A 21,188-nucleotide genomic window follows, 5' to 3' on the forward strand; every position below is an offset into this window, starting at 1 on the left:
TAGGTCTTATTATCGGGGAAACACGGTAGTATGTGTCTGAGGCAACATTTGTAACTAGAAGGCCTTCTAGCCATCATGCTAAATGATCTTCAGGCAACCTACAATTAGTAGGCTCCAGACAAAAGTTTGCTAAATTGAATAGTGATCTTTAAATACAGATGACAGAAATTTTGAATAACACAAACCATTTAAATTTCATTTAAAACTGCATTAATCCCCAGGTCAAACTGAATAGACATCATTCCTATGCTTATAAAGTTCAGCTACTATCAGTCCTCTGTGGAAAACTCTGGGACACTGGATGGGAGCAGCCCCTGAAAGACTGGAGGGTTTTTCTGTTTCCCTGCACACATGAGCTTGGAGGAGCAGGCTGATGCATGAGTGCAAAGGAGGGCACAGGACAAATGGACAGGGGTGAGTGCTGAGCAGTAACCTGCCGAGATGATCTGGAATAAAGACTCTTCTACTTGAACCTGAGATTTCAATGGAGAAACAGTACAGTGGAGTGAACTGAGGGCCAACCCTGGAAGCACAAAGCTCTGCGTTCAGGTCCAGACTCTGACATATACTGGCCTTGACCAGAGAGAAGGCCTTAACCTGGGAGCTCCCTAAATCTGCAGATTACAGGGAAGCTGCTGATCCCCTTCAGTAGAGGGATCTTCCACACCAGAAATTTTCCTTATCGATGAAATCAGAGGGCTGCCCTTCCTCCCCACTAATAAAGTTAGTACTCTGAGATTAGACAAGGGCATAGATAGGGTGCTTGCTATGGACTGTTATCAGACAGAGCTTTCAAAGGCAGGGGCTGATACAAAGAACCTGCTGGCTCCGTTGGAATGCCACGAAGATGTGATACAGCAAAGAGCTGTGTGCTCTGGGGGCAGCCTATGCACAGAGGCACTCACGCTCTGGCGGGGGGCAGCCTATGCACAGAGGCACTCACGCTCTGGCGGGGGGCAGCCTATGCACACAACCACTCACACTCTGGCGGGGGGCAGCCTATGCACAGAGGCACTCACGCTCTGGCGCGGGGCAGCCTATGCACAGAGGCACTCACGCTCTGGCGTTCCTGGCGCAGGCCATACCTACGACACTTGTCTTGTGAACCTCGGGGTCAGTTCCAGAGAAGGAATCTGAAAGGTCATCAAAGAATTGCTCCATATCCTTCAGCTCCCCTTCTGCCATGAGCTTGATCCTGAGCAAAAACATTTAGATCAATTCATTTTTGTAAAATGCCATAACACCTCAACCATTCCATGTTTCACAAGGGAATCTAGGCCAACCCACGTCGCCACTCTCTTACACTGCAGTGGGGAGGGGGAAGCCTTGGGGAGGAAGGACATTTCAGGGGAGCCGGGGGGGGGGGGAGGGGCTGCTCTTCATTCAGAGAAGAGGCACATAGCTGATCAGACATGAATCCCAAGAACCCAGAGGCAGAACTATATCCAAAGGATACGAAAAGAAAGGCACTCTCCATACAGAAATACAACAGCATGAATTACAAAAGCCAAGATCCAGAAGCAATCTCTCTGCTTCTTGAGGTGTATGTGACACATGTCCCAGTAAAACATGAACCCCTTGAAGGCTGGGACTACTCAATTTTCATCTTTGGTTTTGTACCCCCAAAGCCGAGCACACTCATAAATGCTTGCTGAACTGATATCCACTGGCAGAATACGACCATCATTCTATATCAATGTAACAGAACAGAACATCCTATAAAATAGATAACTATGAATACAATAAAATGGAATCTGTACTAAGTGATGCAAAGGCCCAAGAACATATGAAATGTACAGACTAGAAACAAAAAGCAACAAAACTTACCAAATACACAAATGAAGCACTACTGGAAAGAATGAATGATGACCATTTATGTGACTACTTTTAAAATCAAGTATTATAGGTCTAATGGTTTTATATGGGATCTAATTCTGCATTGTGTTTTTATGTTAAGTGTTGCTAAATTTATTATTTTAAAATGTGCTTTTTTAAAGAAACTATTTGGAAGACAAGCTGACACAACAAAATCTCCAAAAATATTATTTCCACATTCCCACAAAACAATATCCCAGGTCAATTTCTTTAGTGCCACAAAATTTACCAAAAGATCATGTTAGCTAAAGATAAGGCACCAAGGGCAGCTAGGTGGCACAGTGAGTAAAGCACTGGCCCAGGAGTCAGGAGGACCTGAGTTCAGATCTGGCCTCAGACACTTAACACTTACTAACCATGTGACCTTGGGCAAGTCACTTAATCCCAATTGCCCATCAAAAAAAAAAAGGCAAAAAAAAAGATAAGGCACCAGGTGTGGTGACAGGTGCCTGCAATTCAACTGGATCTACTGAGCTTAGGAGTTCCCAGCTGCTCAACCATTCCATGTGGGCTCAGCCAATCAGGTGTCCTCACTACCTTAGGGGGAAAAGCAGGGAAAGGCTTGTTACAGGGTGGATGTTCTGATCTGGGGTTGGGAGTCGACTATTCAGAAATGAATGTTATATAAAAACAAAAGACAGCAAGAAACTTCCTTTAAAAAAGGGAGAGAGAGCTATGCAAAGATTTATTTATCTGTTGCTGACTCAAGAAAATGTGATAGAGAACAAAACAATAAACCAAGATACCAGAGACCTTGCTAACTATGGGACCTTGGCCAAGAGCCTTGATACCCTTGATCTCACCAGGCCTTATGTAAAATTTTACAGGCTTTACCTATAAAACTAAGCAGATGAATTCCGTATATGTATGTGTATATATATCTCAAATCCAGTACTTAGTAGTTCTAAAAAGAAAATCAGAACAAACACACAGTAAACTCTGGACTAGTCACTTAACCCTTTTTGCCTCAAGTTTCCTCATCTATAAAAATGATCTGGAGAAGGAAATGGCAAACCAGTCCAGTACCTTTGCCAAGAAAACCCCAAATGTGGTCACAGAGTTGGGACATGACTGAAAAACAGCAAGAAAACCAAAGGACAAAATCTGAGACCTGGAAGAACTCTTAGAAATTGTCTGATACAAATCACTCCTTTTGAAGCCAAGGGAATTAAGGCCCAGGTTGGAAAGTGACTTGCCCAGAGTCACAAAGCAAGCTAAGGGAAGAAACAGATCTCTTGAGTTTCATGCTAGTATTTTCCCCACTATTTCAAATTATGGAGTTTATCAAAAGACTTTCTGAGTACCTTCAAACGATTTTAATTTCACTGAACTGACCGTTTTAATCATTTAAATGTTTAATCTCTCTATAAAATGCATCTTGGTCATTTTATTGTTGTTCAGTCATGTCTGACTCTTCTGGGCCCAATTATGGGGTTTTCTTGGCAAGGATACTGGAGTGGTTTGCTATTTCCTCCTCCAGCAGATTAAGGCAAACAGGGTTAAGTGACTTGCTGAGGGTCACACAGATAATAAGTATCTATGGTCACTTTTGAGCTCAGATCTTCCTGACCCTGGGCCCAGTACTCTTACCACTGAACCATCTAGCTACATATTTTTCCCTAAAAAACAAAAACAAAAAACCCCCACTACATAGGTCTTAGATCTGGAAGGGAAATTCCAGATCAACTAGTTGGACTCGGTCATTTTTGAGAGGAAAAAGTTGAGGTCCCACAAGGGACTTGCCCAAGGGCACACGAGTTACTGTGAGCCAGAGTTGGGATGTGAACTCAGGTCCTGGGGTGCTTCAGCCTTTGTACTGTACCCCAATCCCTCAAAAGGAAAAGTCTCCAGCTTCTGTGCCTCATAAATGGAATGACGAGAGCAAGGGAAAGGGATTTTCAGAAACAAGACCAGAGTTGGGAGAGAAACCCAGGGCGGAGAGAACGTGTGTATGTGCATGTGGGTTTGTGTGTTGTGTACTGGGTAGCTGGATTTGCCCTTGAGTCTACAGAGAAAACAAAGCAATGTCTAAGGCAGAACGAACTGAGCTGCAAACAGTGACAAAGGAGACCCAGGGAACGGAGCATGTGCACAATCTCCCTGAGGAGGAAGGAGGAGGAGGTAGTTTTCACCTTCCAAACTGATGTGAGCCGCCTGCTTCCTCATCTGTCCTAAGTGAATGGTGAAAAAGCACTTTCTGACTTCACAGCTCCCCCTCATTACCACTAATGTCTTTAATTGTCTTATGGATCTGAAATCCGGCCTTGGACACACTACTTGTGACCCTGGGCTCAGTTTCCTCATCTGTAAAACAGGAATGATAATAATGGGACCTGCCTCACAGAGTTGTGAGGATCAACAATGATATCTGTAAAGCACCTGGCACAGAGCCCAGCACATAATAAGTGCTCAAATTAATGTCAGTTACTGTTATTCTCACCTCAGACCTTTTGCCTACTGACCTGAGGGAAAGCCACCCACTGAAGACCCCGCAGAACAAAGAACCTTGGGAGCTGCTGCTAACAAGGCCCATAATTCTTCTGCCAACTCTTCAGCTCTCACTCATCTAGAATTTCCAAGCCCCCATCATGCCCCAGACTCCAGCAGAGGCACTGGGGCCACAAAGACAACATCCAATCCTCCTTCCAGAAAGAGAGGAATGTTTAAAGCAAGCAAACCTCTAGCTACTGCTTGTGTGACAGCCCTGCCAGAAAGGCCTAAAACAAACGTTTCTGAGCCAAGGAGCGTTCAGGAGAAGAGACCAGCTCAGCAGCAGTGCTGCTCGCACTGGGACTCCTTGGAGCGCTGGCCTGGAGTTGGGAGGGTGGGCCAGAGACGCTGACAAGGGGCTGTCAAGGTGATGTCAAGCATCTCACCTGACCTGTCCAGCCTCAGTTTCTGCATCTATACAATCAGGACTTGGATTAGATGCAGGCCACCATGTCCAGCTCTACAGCCTTTGGCCTTCAAACTACATCTACTAATGTTGCTTAACCATTTTTCTTTGTTACAAGGTTTGGGGGAGAAGAGAAGAGAGGAAACACGGGGAAGGGGCAGTGAGTGGCATAAGAAGAAAAATAAAAATAAAAGACATCAACAAATCTAGGTCAACAATCTCAATCATCAAGCATGCCTTTGCTTCTGTGAACCTCAGGTTCATCTGCAAAATGGATATGGTAACATCTGCCCTGGCTACAGCCAGGGGAGCAAGGACTGGCCTGGAAGAAAAGTAGCTGAGGCAGACCCTTCCTGGCTGTGTGACCCGGGGTAAGGCACCCCAGGGTCCCAGCCAACCAAGCTTCTAGAGAAGCTACAGACCTGCACTGGGGGGAGGTGTGTCCCACACCGACTAAACCATGATCTGTGTCTGGTACCCCACCCCAGCCCCCACAGAGTCCCCTCCCAATGGCTCTGAACTAGTCTTAGCATTAAATCACCTGCCACTCATGCCCTAAATTATTTTGGCTTTTTAGATAATTATCAAAGTCATACAGCAAAGGTAGAGATGTTTAGTTCTGTTTTTCAAAGCATTCATAAAGAAATGAATCTTTTTAACATGAAAACCTTACCTTATTAGCTTCAATGAAACAACACTATCAAAAGTGCCCAGGGTTTACTTTCATTCCTGTCCACCTGAACACTTCTTCAAACTGATACTAGAAAAAGGGGGATTTACCTGATTTGAACTGAATTTGCCAGCTGTGGACAGGATTCATCAATTGCCTTGTGTAGCCGAGTCAAAGTCATATCGGGTCCCTGGGTGACATTAAAGATGGAGAAGGAGATCTGAGTTTCAGCATTGACACGCGGCTGGTTCAGCCATGTGTCAGGTTCCTCTCCTCCCTTAACCCTCCAGATTGTGAGCTCATCTGCCTCTTCTGACCTAAACCAAGAAGGTTTACTCAAGCACCTATCCCGTCAGACACAAGGCTAAGTGCTGGGCATGCAAAGACAAAAAGCACAAAGCTCTGCCCTCAAGGAGCTTCCAGGCTCCAGGAGAAACATATGAATAGGTAAGTGAACAAATGATCATCAGGGGGGGACAGAGGGCTAACAAATGGGGGCGTGGGTGGGGTCAAGACAGGCTCCTGACTGGAAGTAGAAAAAGAGCAAAGCCTAGAAGGGAGCTGGGAATTCTAATTGGGGACTGCAGGGAGAGAACGTCAGGTATAAAGGTTAACCCACAAAGAAGCAGGCCAGCCAGCCAGAACAGGGCACATGAAGCAGAACAACATGAAACACACTCAGAAAGGGAAGATGGCTGTGGAAAGCTTTAAATGCTGAGCTGCAAAGCTGACATTTTAACCCAAAGGTCCAACTTTAGGATAAACTAGGTCTTGAGCAGTAAAGTTAACACAATCAGACTTGTGCTTGGGAAAATTACTGCAACAAGTGTAGGGAAAAAGACCCTAAACCTTTTTAAAACAAAGGACTCCTTTCATGTGAGTGGTCCACAGCCCTGCCAAGCACACATCTTCTTTGTATCTGGGGGGAGGATGGAACGGAAAGGAGAGTCCAGTGTCACCACAAGGGTCTTAGGGGGCAGATGAGGGCCTGGCCTAGTAGCCATTTCAGGACAGGAAAGGGGACCAGTGCAAAGATGTCACAGGGCCACCAGCAGGAAGAAGGTAGTAAATGCCAAGCAGAAGTCATACACATGAAAGCCCCCAATCAGACTGGCCATGAGTGAGTCCCACACAGAACTCTCCAGCTAGTGGTAGGTCCTTTAGATGGCCTACACAGTGAAGCTACAGAGACCCTTCTCTTTCCTTCCCTCTACTCCCCAGGTCTGTTTCCTCATCTGCAAGATGAAAGAGGTCCCTCCCAGCTCAAAATCCCACGATGGGGGGGGGGGGGGCAGGAGCCAGGGCAATTGGGCTGAGTGACTTGCCCAAGGTCACACAGCTAGTAAGTGTGATCAAATGTCTGAGGCTGCATTTGAACTCAGGTCCTCCTGATTCCAGGGCTGGTGCTCTATTCACTGTGCCACCTAGCCGACCCAGCCCACGATTTTTTTTTTTTAAATGATCAAGTCACTTCAGTTCTGAGGGTCAGGATCCTCTCCTACAAAACAGGGAAAATCGCTTATATTTACATGCTTTCAGGTTTTACAAGTGTTATAGATGTCAAAGTGGATAGAGAGCAACAGGCCTGGAGTCAGGAAGCCCTGAGTTCAAAACCAGTCTCAGACATCTAGTAGTTGATACAACAAATAACTTAACCTGTGTGTGCCTCAATTTCCCAATCTGTAAAATGGGGACAATAAGAGCCTCTACTTCCCATAAGGCTAAATGGGATGTTTCTAACATGCTTTGTCAACCTTAAATCACCACATAAATGATGACTATTATTTGCCATTAGTTATTTAATGATGCACCTTCACAACAACCCTGTGAGACATGTGCTATTATTGTACCAATTTTAAAGAGGAGGAAACTGAGGTACGGGGAGGTTGAATTCACTTGCCATGGGTCACCCACCTACCATGTGCCAGAGAGAGAATTTGGACTTGGGTCTCCCTCACTCAAAGTCCAACATGCCTGACATGTATTAAGAACTTAATGTTTGTTGGCTGAACTGACCCACAGCACACCCCCTGCCCCCCATTCTCAGCAGGGGTCAGTCCCCCACCCTGCCCCCCATCCCACCATCCCACTTTGGTCAGCTTTCACCAGGTGGGACCTTCTCTGGGACTCCGAAGCCTCCCCTCCTGGGGGGGGTCTTCCCTCCTCCCACAAGATGGCCAGTCAAGGGCTGGAAAACTGCAATGGTAGAAAAAGCACCAGCCAAGGTGCAATGGAAGGCACGCGCTCTGCGCTCAGGGTGAGACTGCCCAGCTGTGAAACGGGGACCAAGGCACGTGCTCCCCCCCCTCAACCCCCCCATCATACTGCAGCTCCCGGCCTCCCTCTGGGGTCAACACGGGGGTCTCCTAACTACCTTCCTTTCTCGGCTAAAATCTCACCTTAGAGGACAAGCCTTTCTCAAACCCTCTGAATTCCAGGGCCTTCCAGGTCTTTATTTCCAGCTTCCCTGTCTACAGCTTGTTAGTATACAGTTGTTTACATGTGGTCTCCCCGCCAGACCATAAGCTCTCTCAGGGCATGGGCTGTCTTTGCCTCAGCACAGTCCTTGGCACGTAGTTTCCTTCCTTCTTTCCCCTAGACTGTAAGCTCCCTGAGAGCAGGCGCTGTCTTGGCCTTTCTCTGTACCCCCAGCACTTAGCCCGGTGCCTAACAACCTGGTTCCCCTCCTCTCTTGCCCGGTGGACTCTAAGCTCCCTGAGGGCAGGCGCTGTCTTTGTACCCCCGCGCTCAGCACGGTGCCTGGCGCCCAGTGGGTGCTTAATACATGTTGCAGACGGTGTCTCCCGGGCCACCGCCCGGCAGGCGTACTCAGTCACCCCGAGGGCGGGGATCCTGGGGCTCCCCCTCCCCGCGCCTGGGTGGGGGCGGCCCGGAGGGCTGGCACGTGGGTGGGCTGGGCCCGGGCCGGCGGGACCCCCGCCCCGGGCCGCCCCCGGCCGGCGCGCGCGCATCACCTGCAGCAGCGGCAGCAGGAGCTGGTTGAGCCGCCGCCGCTCCAGCAGGCCGATGGCGGAGCCGCCCGCGCGGCCCATCTCGCTCAGCAGCACGAGCACGGCGATCTTGTAGGGCGTCACCCAGTCCTTGATGCCGAACACGTTGGCGTGCACCACGCCGTTGGTCATCATGGGATTGAAGTAGAGGCTCTCGTGCACGCTCGCCATGGCGGCCGCCCCCGCCGCCGCCCACAGCGGCGACTCTCGGAGCCCCGGCTCCTCCAGCGGTAACGGCGGGCCGCGCGCAGCGCCGTAACCCGGGAAACCAAGCACTTCCGGCCGGCTTCTGCCCGCGACAGCCAACCAGGGAGGCCGGGCCGGGTCAGGTGGGAGGCAGCCTACCAATCAGAAAGCAGAACCCGAAGCGGGAAGGTGGAAGTTGTTGGGCGAGAGCTGTGCGCTGCCGGATTACATCCCCATAGAAACCAGCGCTGAAGTGGGAGGGAGTTAAAGGGTCCCCCTGGGAAAGAGGCTCCGGCCGGGAGATGAGGGCCTGGGAGGCCCACGTGACGTAGTCACGCCATAGGGCCCGCTGTGCCTCGCGCTTTACGAATGTTTTCCTATTTGATCCTCACAACGACCCTGGAGGTGGGTGCTATAAGCATCGATTTTTTACAATTTTGGGAAGAGGTTAAGTGACCCAGGGTCATACAGCTGGTATGATTAGAACTCAGGCCCAGGGCTCAATCCGCTGTTCCAGATGGACCTGTGAAGTCATTGATACGGGGAACAGGTGAGAAAACTCCGGCGCTTTCTTTACCATTTATGGCCCTGGAGAATTGCCTGCAGCTCTGAGAGATCAAGTGTGCCGCTCAGGGTCACATGGGCAACATGGATCAGAGGCAGGATTTGAACTCAGGCCTTCTTTGTTTCAACTTAGACTTTCTAGCCACCATGCAAACACTGCCTCTAGTAATAATAAAAATAATATTCAAATATCCCCTTAATGCCTTCGAAACAGTTTAAATACCGTATCTTATTTGTGCCTTACAACAACCTTATCAAGGAAGGAAATATTAATAATAGTAATAATAACATGATAGCTAGCATTTATATAGTGCTTTAAAGTTTGCAAAGCACTTTACAAATGTGTCATTTTGTCCTTACAACAATACTGATGCTGTTATCCCCATTTTATAGATGAGGAAACCTGAGGTAAACTGGTCAAGTGACTTGCCCAGGGTGACACAGCTATTTAGTGTCTGAGGCTGGATTTGAATACAGGTCATCCTGTCTCTCGGTCAGGGCTCTATACACAGTGGTGCCACCTACTGTATTAAGTGCCCAGTATGGGATACAGAATAACACACAGCCAGTAAGAGAAGAGGCAGATTTGAATCTACTTCTGTCCTCATCCCCAAATCCAGGTTTTTCAACACTATACTACTCCACCTAAAAACACAGCCACATGTGGCTCTGTAGGCCCTCAAGTGCAGCCCTTTGACTGAATTCAAACTTCACAGAACAAATCCCTTTAATAAAAGGAGTTGTTGGGGCAGCTAGGTGGTGCAGTGAATAGAGCACCTGCCCTGGAGTCAGGAGGACCCTGAGTTCAAATCCTGCCTAACACTTACTAGCCATGTGACCTTGGCAAGTCACTTAACCCCAAATGCCCTGCCTTCCCCCCTCCAAAAAGCAGCAAAAAAAAAAAAAAGATTTGTTCTGTAAAACTTGGACTCAATCCAAAGGTCACACCCAAGGACCTGGAGGGCCACATGTGGCCTCAAGCCTGGAGGTTGTCCATCCCTGGTAAACAGTACTCCAAATGCTACTGCATGTAGATAAGAGCTTCTAAGCTCCTGGAGAAGCAGAGTTGGATTCATTTTTGGCTCTGTATGCCCAGTGCCTGTTATGTAGTAATTCAGTAAATACTTTTTAATTCATTGCTTGATTAATTCTGTCTTAAGGCTCCAGTGAGACTATTTGCTCATCTTCAGTATGGCAGAACTATCTATAAATTGACAAATTCCACCTGCAGAGAAAATTTTAAGAAAGATTTTTAAAAATAATTAAATTTTTTATGAGCAGGAATAATAAAAAATGTGAATCATAACCACAACAATAAGTTAAAAAAAACTGAGGAAGTTAAAAATACCTACACTCTTTGTCCTAGAAAGTAGGGATCGTTTCATTATTTTTTTTTCCAAGTGCTAGTATTGTGCCTGGTACAACAGGTGCCTAATAAATACATGTTAATAGCTTGATTGTATAATTATTTCTTAACTTCATTGTTTAATAGTATTATCAGTATCAACAAAAATTTTTATGAATAAAAGTTTTGAAAAACCAAATGTTTTTCTTAGCATGTCAGCAACAGGGTAAAACTGGGCATGCTTACATATCAATGGAAATTGCTGAAGAGAAGAAAATTAGATTCCTAGTGAGAGAATAGGAAATTTACTTAAATATCATTTTCTTTTTCCAGGCTTCCAAAAACACTGTAAAGATAGACTGACAGATGAGGGCTCTTGAGCGATAAAAGATATAATGTTATAAATAGTTTCTATTGCATGTATAACAAGCTAATACAAAGAGGTTAAATATTCTCAATTGTTCACCCCTCAATCTGCTACTTGACTCATTCTTATATTATCTTATAATTTTCAACTCTATGGTAATTCAGGGGAAGTTTGGATATTTTCTCTTTAATTACTAAAATAACCAACTAAGCTCAGAGCCCCCACTCTGGTTCATCAACTATTATTTGTTTAACAAACTGAAGGAACCTGTTTTTCTCATAAACAGTTGTTTCTAACCCTCAATACATCAAAACTCCTTATCTCCTAGTAAGTTATTAATAATAAATAATAATGCAAAACACAAGTAACTATAGTATTTTAACTATGCCAGAGACCATAGCCAGAATCACTTCTAGCCATCACTGTAATTGCAGACTATTTTTTCCTTACTTCTGGAAACAGTTTCACCATTCAGTTTACTCAAGATGCCAGACAAGTTCTCATCTCAAAAATTCCTTTTATCCTCTTTTCACGATAAAGATTAAAATAGTTCCATGAAGAAAGAAGGACTCTCCATCTTTTTCCCTCTGTTTTTTTTCTTTTTCTTTTTTTGCTTTTTTGGAGGGGGGAGGTAGGGCAATTGGGGTTAAGTGACTTGCCCAAGGTCACACGGCTAGTGTGTGTGTGTGTGTGTGTGTGTGTGTGTGTGTGTGTGTGTTTTAACTATCTGAGACTGGACTTGAAGTCAGATACTCCTGACTCCAGGGCTGGTGCTCTAATTTACTGTGCCACCTAGCAGCCCCCCTTACCCCTCTGTTTTTTTCTAGTTTCTCTTCAGCAAAGGAAGGAAAACAGTTTCTTCAACTTCTTTCAATCTATTAGTCTCTATAGTGTCTCCAAAAGGAGTCTAAAAACTACCATTTACTCAATATTGCATTTGGCTCTTAAAGAGATACTGCATCCATAATGTTTGTATGAGAGCCCATTAAAACAGGTGCTATACAAGCAATAAATATGAATTGTCTGAGAAGGCTCCAGTGATTGGAATAATTGTATAGTTCCATTGGGGTGAGAGGGAATACTTTAGGTATAACAGAATTTGGGGAGAAAAACTGTATTCCTTGAAATAAAAACAACCCCATTTCAAAGGAGCAGCCAGAGAGGGACTGACATGGTGACAAAACACTAGGATGACCAGCTTTTAAACATTTAGAACCAGTTAAATCAATGTCTGAAACTGATCTATCTTCATGTCCTCGCCTTAGCACAAGAAATAGCATAGGCAGGGAAAGTGGGAAGGACTAGTAAATGACAATCATCCAGAAGCACAGTGTTTATCCATTTTTTTGTCTTAATCCTAACATGTTTTTTTACCTCATTTTTTTCCCTTTCAACTCATTTCTCCTTCCCAAGCTAAATTTTGAAATTGATACTGACCTAGGTAATAACTGAAGGTGGTGCAGTGGATAGAGTGTTGGTACTAGAGTCAAAAAGATCTGAGTTCAAATTCAACTTGTGACCCTGGACAAGTCACTTAACCCTGTTTGCCTCAGTTTCCTCATCTGTAAAATGATCTGGAAAAGGAAATGGCAAACCACTCTAGTATCTTTGCCAAGAAAATCCCAAATGGGGTCACAAAGAGTCGGACATGACTGAAAACAGTAACAACAAGGTAATAACTACTATTGTCTGTATTTTACAGATAGAGAAACTGAGTTAAATAGGAATGGGTTAAATTATTTGTTCATTCTACCTGTAGAGTGCATGAAAGGTCAATCACTGATAATAAGATTGAACAAAGTGTGAAGTGATTTACAAACCATAAAGCACTATATAAATGTAAGATATTACCTATAATTATTATTATCATCACCAAGAATTTGCACATTTCAGATACTGGATAGAAGCGCAGTTTGGTTTAGTGGGTAGAAGTCAGGACAGTCTGGGCTGTGGGAATGGCAAAGTCATTTAACCTCTTGGTGTTCCCACCCAACTGTCTAAGACAATTAGTTGCAGAGGAGTTCCTAATGCCCATCAGCGAAGGGAGTTCCATATGCTAATAAAATCACCAGTTTGGGGAGAAAAAAAAAGAAGAGATCTCATTGAAATAATTGTAACATTCTCTCACAAACACTCACTGTATTCTTTTTTTTTTTTTTACATTTGAAGGAGGAATAATCATTCCTCCCAAGAGAATCCAATAATCAATCAACAACAAATCTTAATTAAATATACACTAGGGGGTGGGGGGGAGTGGGGGGGAGGGGAGTGCACTGTCCTGGGTGCTGAAGATACAAACACTGGAAAAAGCCTCCGCCCTCAAGAAGCATGCATTCTATTGGGGAAATATTTATATAATGTTTCTTACTAGAACTTTGCAGTTAATATCCCTTTGTAAAAGCTAATTGGTATTAAGTGCTTAAATGGGACTGAGGTGACATGGTCATTTGTTCCCTCAGGCTCAGCTAAAGTATCACCTTCTACCTCCAACTTTTCTTCTGCCTTCCCCCCAAAATTATATCTCTTTTGTGTGTGTATGTATATCTGTCTGTATGTGTGCACGCATATATACATGCATGTATACATATATACACATATGCATATAATACTCTACTGAGGGAGATAACACATGTGTATATGCATATATCAACACATTGTGTTTTACATAGATATACATACTTAAATAAATGCATGCATGCATGTATACATGTGTTGTATCCCCTCACTGGGTTATAAGCTCCTAGAGGAAAGGAACCTTTTTTTGTATGCCTTTAATAAACGCATATTGAATGGTTGATATTCAACTTCGTCTTTTAAAATTCAACCCAACGTCCTAACCTATCAAGTTCTTTTTGATACCTTATTTGATCCAATTCAGCAATGTTCCCCTGACAAGAGGGGAACATAACTGGTATGGGTTTGAACTGGTGGAAATAGAAAAGAGCCACCCCCCAAAACTCCTTAGGATACCCCAGAGCCCTAAGGGGCAGATAAAGCCTGTTGGGCTCTGGTAGAAAGGGCCAGAGTATACTTTGTACAAAATATGCATAAAAGACATGCAGAGCAATTTGGGGTGGGAGATGTACATCTAACCTTTCTTGATTTTCCCCCCCAAATTACCTTGTATCTATTTTGTGTGTGTATATGTGTAGGTAGGTAGGTAGTGTGTGCATACACACAATAATCTAGTGAAAGGAAACAATATGTGTGCATATATTTCTTTTTCCATCCCAATGCACTGCATGTGGGTCTCTACATGCATGTACACTGTGTACATGTGTATGTACACATATGTACACACATGTCTCCCCTCATTAGGTTATTAGCTCCTAGAGGGCAGGGATTTTTTTTCTTGTATACCCTTAATAAATACATGTTGACTGGTTGTTATTCATCTTTTTAAATTCAACCCAATGTTCTAGCCTATCAAGCTCTTTTTGATTATTTTGTCATTCAATTCAACTGATCCGATTCAGCAAGCATTCACTGGGCACCCACTTTGTGCAAGTTGCTGTATCAGAAACTGGGACTAGAAAACAAAATGAAACCCAGTCCCTGACATCTTGAGGCTTGCATTCCAAGGGGAGAAGATACAACATATTAAGAGATAATTATATGTATGATAATATGAGGAAAAGGGAAAGAACACTAACAGCTCAAGGCGGGGAGGTTGTGAAAGTTTTCCCATTGGAAATGGCGTACAGAGAGACCTAGGGATTCTCTGAGTCGGAGGTGAGGAGGAGGCATCACAAGCGTGGGAGGCAGCATGTGCAAAGGTGTGGATATGGGAGATGGGAGATGGAGAGTCAAGTAGGGGAAATAGAAGGTGGACCTGTTTGGCCAGAACAGAGTACCTGAAACTGAGGGAGTAACAGAAGCCTGGAAAGGCAGGTTAAAGCCATGTTGCACAGGACTTTAAATGCCAAGGTAAGGAGTTTGTATTTTATCATAGAGGCAATATGTAGTCATTGAATCTGAACAAGAAAACGCGATGATTGTCCCTGTGCTTTAGGAAGATTATTCTGATAGCTATGAGAGGAATGGATGAAAGCAGACAAGAGGCAAGAGGGGCCTGAACTAGGGTGCTGTCCACGGGAGTGCAAAGGAGGCAAATTCAAGAGCCGGTCTTGAGGTAGAATCGATGAAACACACTGACTGATGGGATCTGGTGGGAGAGCGGGGAGGGGTGAGGAAGAGGGAAGTCAAAGATGTCTCCAGAGGCAAGAAGCTGGATAGTGATGCCCCTCCACAGAGTAAGGAAACTGAGCTCTGTGTCACTTGAAAACATGGCAAGCAGGCCATCTGTGCCTTTTCCAAGCACTGATGAAAATTTCAAACAGCACAGGACCAAGCCTAGATCTCCATGGTACTAGCCTGGGCACTCCCCCCACCTTTTTCAAGGCAATCGGGGTTAAGCTATATCCTGAGCACCTAGCACAGGGCCAAGCAGAGAACATTATAAATGCTTGTTGATCAGTTCACAGAGTTAGGTGAGAAACACACAAACACCAAATACCATGCAGTGAATTTTGTAGTGTTTCAAGGAACTGGATGAGGACATGCGCCATGCACATACCATGGTGCATACCAAATGCAGGGTTTTTCCATCACTCATTCTTCACATCTCCCGTTAGGCAGTGATACACCAGGAGCAAAGTGTTTGCACTGAGGCTTCGCCTCCCGCAACAGATGGGAAAGCCAGCAGTGTGGCAGAAATCATGCATTACCTGCTGCTGATGTCAGCTGAGCAAGAGCGGATACTTTGGAAAATTACAAACTCCAGCTATGGTTGTTGGGCAATTCTAAGACAACGTGTTAGGGAAAATAGATCATCACTGTGATGGTACTAAACATGAATTACCCAGCAGAGGCTTCCCAAGGAAAATGTAATACATGAACCAATTCTCCTGGGAACATACATACACAAACTTGGAACATCCCGAGAAAATGCAACATTACCTAGAAACTGAGCCCCCAGGGAGGAAAAGATCTTTGATGTTGAGTGAACACTGACTTTGAAGGATCAGATCATCTCCTGGCTCAATCAATACCGAAAAGTTCTGGATAATTAACTGAGCCACTGGAGAAACATAATCTATTCCCTGACAAGCACGGCTAAAGAATTCCAGACACAAGGTAACATTCCAGCGTTAAGGCACAAAAAGTGACCTGAACTCCCTCCCTGGGGAACGCAGATATTTCTCATCTGCTCACAAGCCCCACCATCCCCTAGAAAAGAAATGTCACCAGCTGCAGTGGAGAAGATCAATTAGCAAATTGATTCATTCAGGCCCAGTTTACACTTTGGGTGCCAACTGTAATAATTTGTTTCTTTAAGCTGACTGTCCTCCTCTTCATTAGAACTTGTCAGCAAGAGATAATATGCTTAATTTCCAGAATTGTGAATTTCATGCCTCCTGCATTTCCTTGACATTACAACAGTTGTAATCAAGGTTATAATTTAAGATGATGAATGGGTGATTTTCAAAATAGATCGATATATAAGCAGGACTCTGTTTAATGGATAGGCTTATGGCACTTTCCTCTCACAGCATATTAACTCCTGTTCTTTAGTGGGGCACAAGACTAAAGCATGAGCTGTGAAGCCAGAAAGACCTGTATTCAAATCCCACCTCTGACACTTACTGGCTAGGTGACCCTGAACAAGTCACTGAACCTCTCAGTCAGTGGGCTAGGGTCACACTCTGAGACTGTGAGTGGCCGACTTGCATTGGTAGCAGGTATGTCTTCATCTGGGAGTTCCCTGTACCATTACAAACATGGGTGCAGTCCCTGCCCCCATCATTGGCATAACAGAAAATTCTTCTGGAATAGTTGGCTGAACTACCAAACACAGGCCTTGCCTCTTTAATGTTCTTGATGCTTTTGTGCAAAGGAAAATGGTAAGATTGGGTTCCAAAAGGGCAGAAACAACCATAATTTGTGTGTGTGTGTGTTTTTTTTAGAATATACAAGTTTTTATGCAGATATCAACCACTCGATGACCTGGCTCTACCATTTTATGAACTCTCTGACTTCATTGTATTCATCTGTAAAATGGGACCAAAATGAGATTGGCATTACCCTCATCAGAACACTACTGGAGCACTGTAAGTGGGTCTGATCCCAGAAGATGCTGATAACCAGGAAAGCACCAGGGCCTTCAGCTCAGGCCATGGATGGTCAGTCAAACTTCCTGGCTGGCATTTACCCTAGAGAAGAGAAGACTTAGAGTCGCTTTCTTGTCTTGGGGAGATGGGGGGAAAGACTTCAGTTAAATAAGACGTGGAAGCAATTAGCTTTATCTGCTTTGTCCCAGAGAGCAGAACAAAGTAACGAGGAGGTGAGTTTAAGGAGGATGTCCGGGAAAACTCTCTCAAATGAGAGCTGTCCCAAAGTGGGGTGGGCTGCCCCAGGAGCCTGGAGGACCCCCTCCCCCACTGGAGGGAGAGGAGAGGAAATTACTGTCTAGCTATGAGTTGGGCTTGGTGGCTGCTGGGGAGCCTTCTGTGGCTTTAATTCTTTGAAAATTAAAATTTGTGAAAGTTCACAGGATTCTTCTGTGCTCAGAATTAGATGATGTGGACAAAGCATCTTGTAACCACAAAGCATTATGCAAATGGAAGTTGCCATTCTTATTTATGGGCTGAACTTAATTATTTTAGATGTAGATTTACAACTCTCTTTCATCTACTCTCTCTCTCTCTCTCTCTCTCTCTCTCTCTCTCTTCTCTCTTTTCTCTCCCTTTCCTTCTCTTCCCCTCTCCTTCCCTCTCTCTCTGTCTCCGTCTCTGTCTCTCTCTCTCTCTCTCTGTCTGTCTTTCTGTCTCTCTCTGTCTCTCTCTCCTTCCTTCCCTTCCTCCCCTTTTCCTCTCACTCCTCTCTTTTTCTCCTACAAAGACTAACTTCTTATTGGAACAGGCCAAGAAAAGGCATTATTCCCAGATGCTGGTATCAGACAGTGATCTTGGGATCTGAAATTTTAAGATCTCTGAGTCTGATCAGAACCCATCAGAAACACATTCTTAGCATCTCATGTAGAATCATTATGATATGCTCTCTTTCCTACCCATGCCCAGCACATGGTATGTACTTGATTCAAGTACTACCTGCTTTTCGTTGATGGTTAAATAGTCCTTGTCAAACCAGATTGACAAAACAACTCAAAGCAGTTTCACATTTCCTAGCCTTGGCAATGGAGGGCTCATTTTATGGGAAACCCTGTAACTTCAGGACACTGATAATTAAATCTCAAAAACTGGTTGCTTCTATTCTTCTTTGCTTTCATTATTCTAAATGGCCTTGTACCAAAGAAGCAATTAAGCTACTGGCAAAAACCTGTAATGTTTTTAATGTTTTATGTTCTTGCACTATTACAATCAGTGTATTTCATTGAAAAGCTATTGTAAAAGGCATCATTTCTCAAATATATAGGGAACTGAGTCAAATTTGTCAGAATACAAGTCATTCCCCAATTGATAAATGGTCAAAGGACATGAACAGGCAATTTTCAGTCAAAGAAACCAAAGTTATCTAGAGTCATATGAAAAAATTCTCTAAATAACTATTGATTACAGAAATGCAAATTAAAACAACTCTGAGGTCAACTTCACACCTATCAGATTGGCTAATATGACAGAGAAAGAAAATGATAGATATTAGAGAGGATATGGGAAAACTGGAGCACTTATACACTATTGGTGGAGTTGTGAACTGGTCCATTTTGAAGAACAATTTGGAACTGTCCCCAAAGGGCTATAAAACTGTGCATACTCTTTGATCCAGCAATACTACTGCTGGGTCTCTATCTAAAGAGACAAAAAGAAGGGGAAAGGACCTATTTGTATAAGGATATTTATAACTGCTCTTTTTGTGGTGGCTAAAAATTGGAAATTGAAGGGATGACCATCAATTAGGGAATGGCTGGACAAGTTGTAAAAGAATACTATTGTGCTATCAGAAATGATAAGAAGGAAGATTTCAGAAAAAGCTGGAAGGAGTTAAATAAACTGATGCAAAGTGAAGTGAGGAGAACATTGCACAGAGAAACAGTATTGAAATATGAAACAATATTGTATGATGATCAACTGTGAATTACTTAGCTATCCTCAGCAATGCAATGATCCAAGACAATCCCAAAGGACTCATGATGAAAAATGTGATTTGCCTCTAGAGAAAGAATGGATGAAGTATGAATACAGACTGAAGCACACTATTTTTCACAGCAAAGGACAACTACAAGTGACTCCAGAAAGAATGAAGTGGCTGGGGACGGCAGGGTGACACAGTGAATAGAGCACTGGAGTCAGGAGGACCTGAGTTCAAATCTGGCCTCAGACACTTAACACAAAAACTAGCCATGTGACCTTGGGCAAGTCACTTAACCCCAATTGCCCTCCAAAAAATAAAAAAAAAAAAAGAATGAAGTGGCTGGGCCACAGGAAGCTCAGCTGTAGCTGTGTCTGGTAACAAAAGGAAGCCCAATGCTACAAAGATCAATATTGCATAGGAACCTGGGATGTAAGATCTATGAACTGAACAAAATTGTCTTTATATTGTATTTATAGCCAATTATTAAAGTGGGATTGAAGGTTTTCACTTTCTATTTCCTCATTAAGGGCCCAGGACCTAGAGGTTAGTCAGTCTCTGAAGGACAAGGCTGATAGATGAGATTGTCCAAATCCTCCTGGAACCACATGCTTTTTAATCTTGGCCAAGACCACACTCAACTAGGAGGACCTTACTTCTATTTAGAGTGTAAACAGTATCCAATCTAGGTGCATTCCAGCCCCAAAGCAATGAACTTATGCCCTTGTACTCCGTGAAGGAGAAAATCAACCAGAGTGGTCTGAGTGGAGATGGATTCCTCTGTCCAGATTGGTGGAGGCAGCTGAGTTTCATGATCAAGCCACATCCTTAGCAGGAGGAGCTAAAGACTTTTAGCTCACCTCCTCATTAATATGCCCACCCTCTCATTAATTGTTCACCAATTAGAGTTGATTTCTCCTGTCAGGGACATTCCCTTTCAAAAAAAAACTATATTTAAAACATTCATTGTCTCCATTAGGTCTTTGGTTACAGAGAAAAACCACTGACCATCAATTTATTGATTATTAGCTAGCTTAATTAATAAACTCATTATTAATTACCCAGAAACTCTGTCTCTCAGGTTTTTCATTTGTCTCAGAACCAAGGTAAGCCGGATATGGTCAAACAGGAGATGGAAACATTAACATTGACATCTTGGGTGTCAGTGAACTTAATTGGACAGGAATGGGTGAATTTAATTAAGATGATCATTACACATACTACTGTGGGCAATAATCCCTTAGGAGAAATGGAGTAGGGGAAGATAGGTGGCTCAGTGAATAGAGCACCAGCCCTGGAATCAGGAGGACCTGAGTTCAAATTTGGCCTCAGATACTTAACACAGAACTAGCTTCGTAAACTTGGGCAAGTCACTTAACCCCAATTGCCCTACCTTCCCCCTCCAAAAAGCAAAAAAAAAAAAAAAGAAAAAAAGAAATGGAGTAGCCCTCATAGTCAATAAAAGGGGAAGAAAAGCAGTACTGAGGTATGATCTCAAAAATGACTGAATGAGATCTGTTTGAATCCAAGGCAAACTATTCGACATTGCAGTGATACCAGTCTATGCTCTAACCACTGATGCTGAAGAGGCCAAAGTGGATCAGCTCTATGAAGACCTACAACATCTTCTAGAAATAACACCCTCAAAAAGATGTCACATTCATCATAGGGGATTAGAATTTTAAAGTAGGAAATTCAAAGATAATTGGAACATCAGGCAAGTTTGGCCTTGGAGTACAAAACTAATCGGGGGAAAGACAAATGGAGTTTGCTGGGCATAACAAACATTCTTTTTCACCAACCCAGAAGGCAATTCTACACATGGACATCACCAGATGTTCAATATTAAAATCAGTTTGATTCTACGCTTTGCAGTCAAAGGTGGAGAAGCTCTGCATGGTCAGTTAAAACAAGACCTGAGGCTGACTGTGGCTCAGATCGTGAGCTTCTTATTGCAAAATTCAGTCTTAAATTGAAGACAGTAGGGAAAACTGTCAGACCATATGGGTGTGACCTAAATAATATCCTTTATGAATATGAATCAGAAATGATGAGCAGATTTAAGGGATTAGAGCTAGTAGATAGAGTGTCTGAAGAACTATGGACTGAGGTTAACAATATGTAGAGGAGGAAGCAACAATGAACAGAAAAAGAAGAGCAAAAAAGCAAAATGACTGTTTGATGGG

The 21,188-nt window shown here is 43.8% G+C and overlaps 1 protein-coding gene and 1 long non-coding RNA gene across 5 annotated transcripts in view; one reads left to right on the forward strand and one right to left on the reverse strand.

The window, feature by feature from the left end:
• The window catches only part of ANAPC5 (anaphase promoting complex subunit 5), a 29,346-nt gene extending 20,620 nt beyond the window's left edge, over positions 1-8,726 (reverse strand). For all 4 annotated transcript variants that reach the window (XM_069081802.1, XM_069081801.1, XM_069081800.1 and 1 more), the window contains exons 1-3: positions 8,417-8,726; positions 5,552-5,631; positions 1,086-1,195 (exon numbers count right to left, since the gene is read on the reverse strand). In XM_069081802.1, coding sequence (XP_068937903.1) covers positions 1,086-1,195; positions 5,552-5,631; positions 8,417-8,623 — 397 coding nt within the window. In that variant the 5' untranslated portion in view covers positions 8,624-8,726. The remainder of the gene's footprint in view (positions 1-1,085; positions 1,196-5,551; positions 5,632-8,416) is intronic.
• Positions 8,727-8,863: 137 nt separating this feature from the next.
• Positions 8,864-20,241, forward strand: LOC138156464 (uncharacterized). The gene is made up of 3 exons (XR_011167155.1): positions 8,864-9,188; positions 16,881-17,024; positions 19,088-20,241. It is a non-coding gene; the product is annotated as an uncharacterized lncRNA (long non-coding RNA).
• Positions 20,242-21,188: the final 947 nt, after the last annotated feature.

Source organism: Petaurus breviceps, unplaced genomic scaffold (genome assembly GCF_028583685.1).
Source record: "Petaurus breviceps papuanus isolate PSGF00001 unplaced genomic scaffold, PetGlider_PUasm1.0 99, whole genome shotgun sequence".
Taxonomy (NCBI): domain Eukaryota; kingdom Metazoa; phylum Chordata; class Mammalia; order Diprotodontia; family Petauridae; genus Petaurus; species Petaurus breviceps.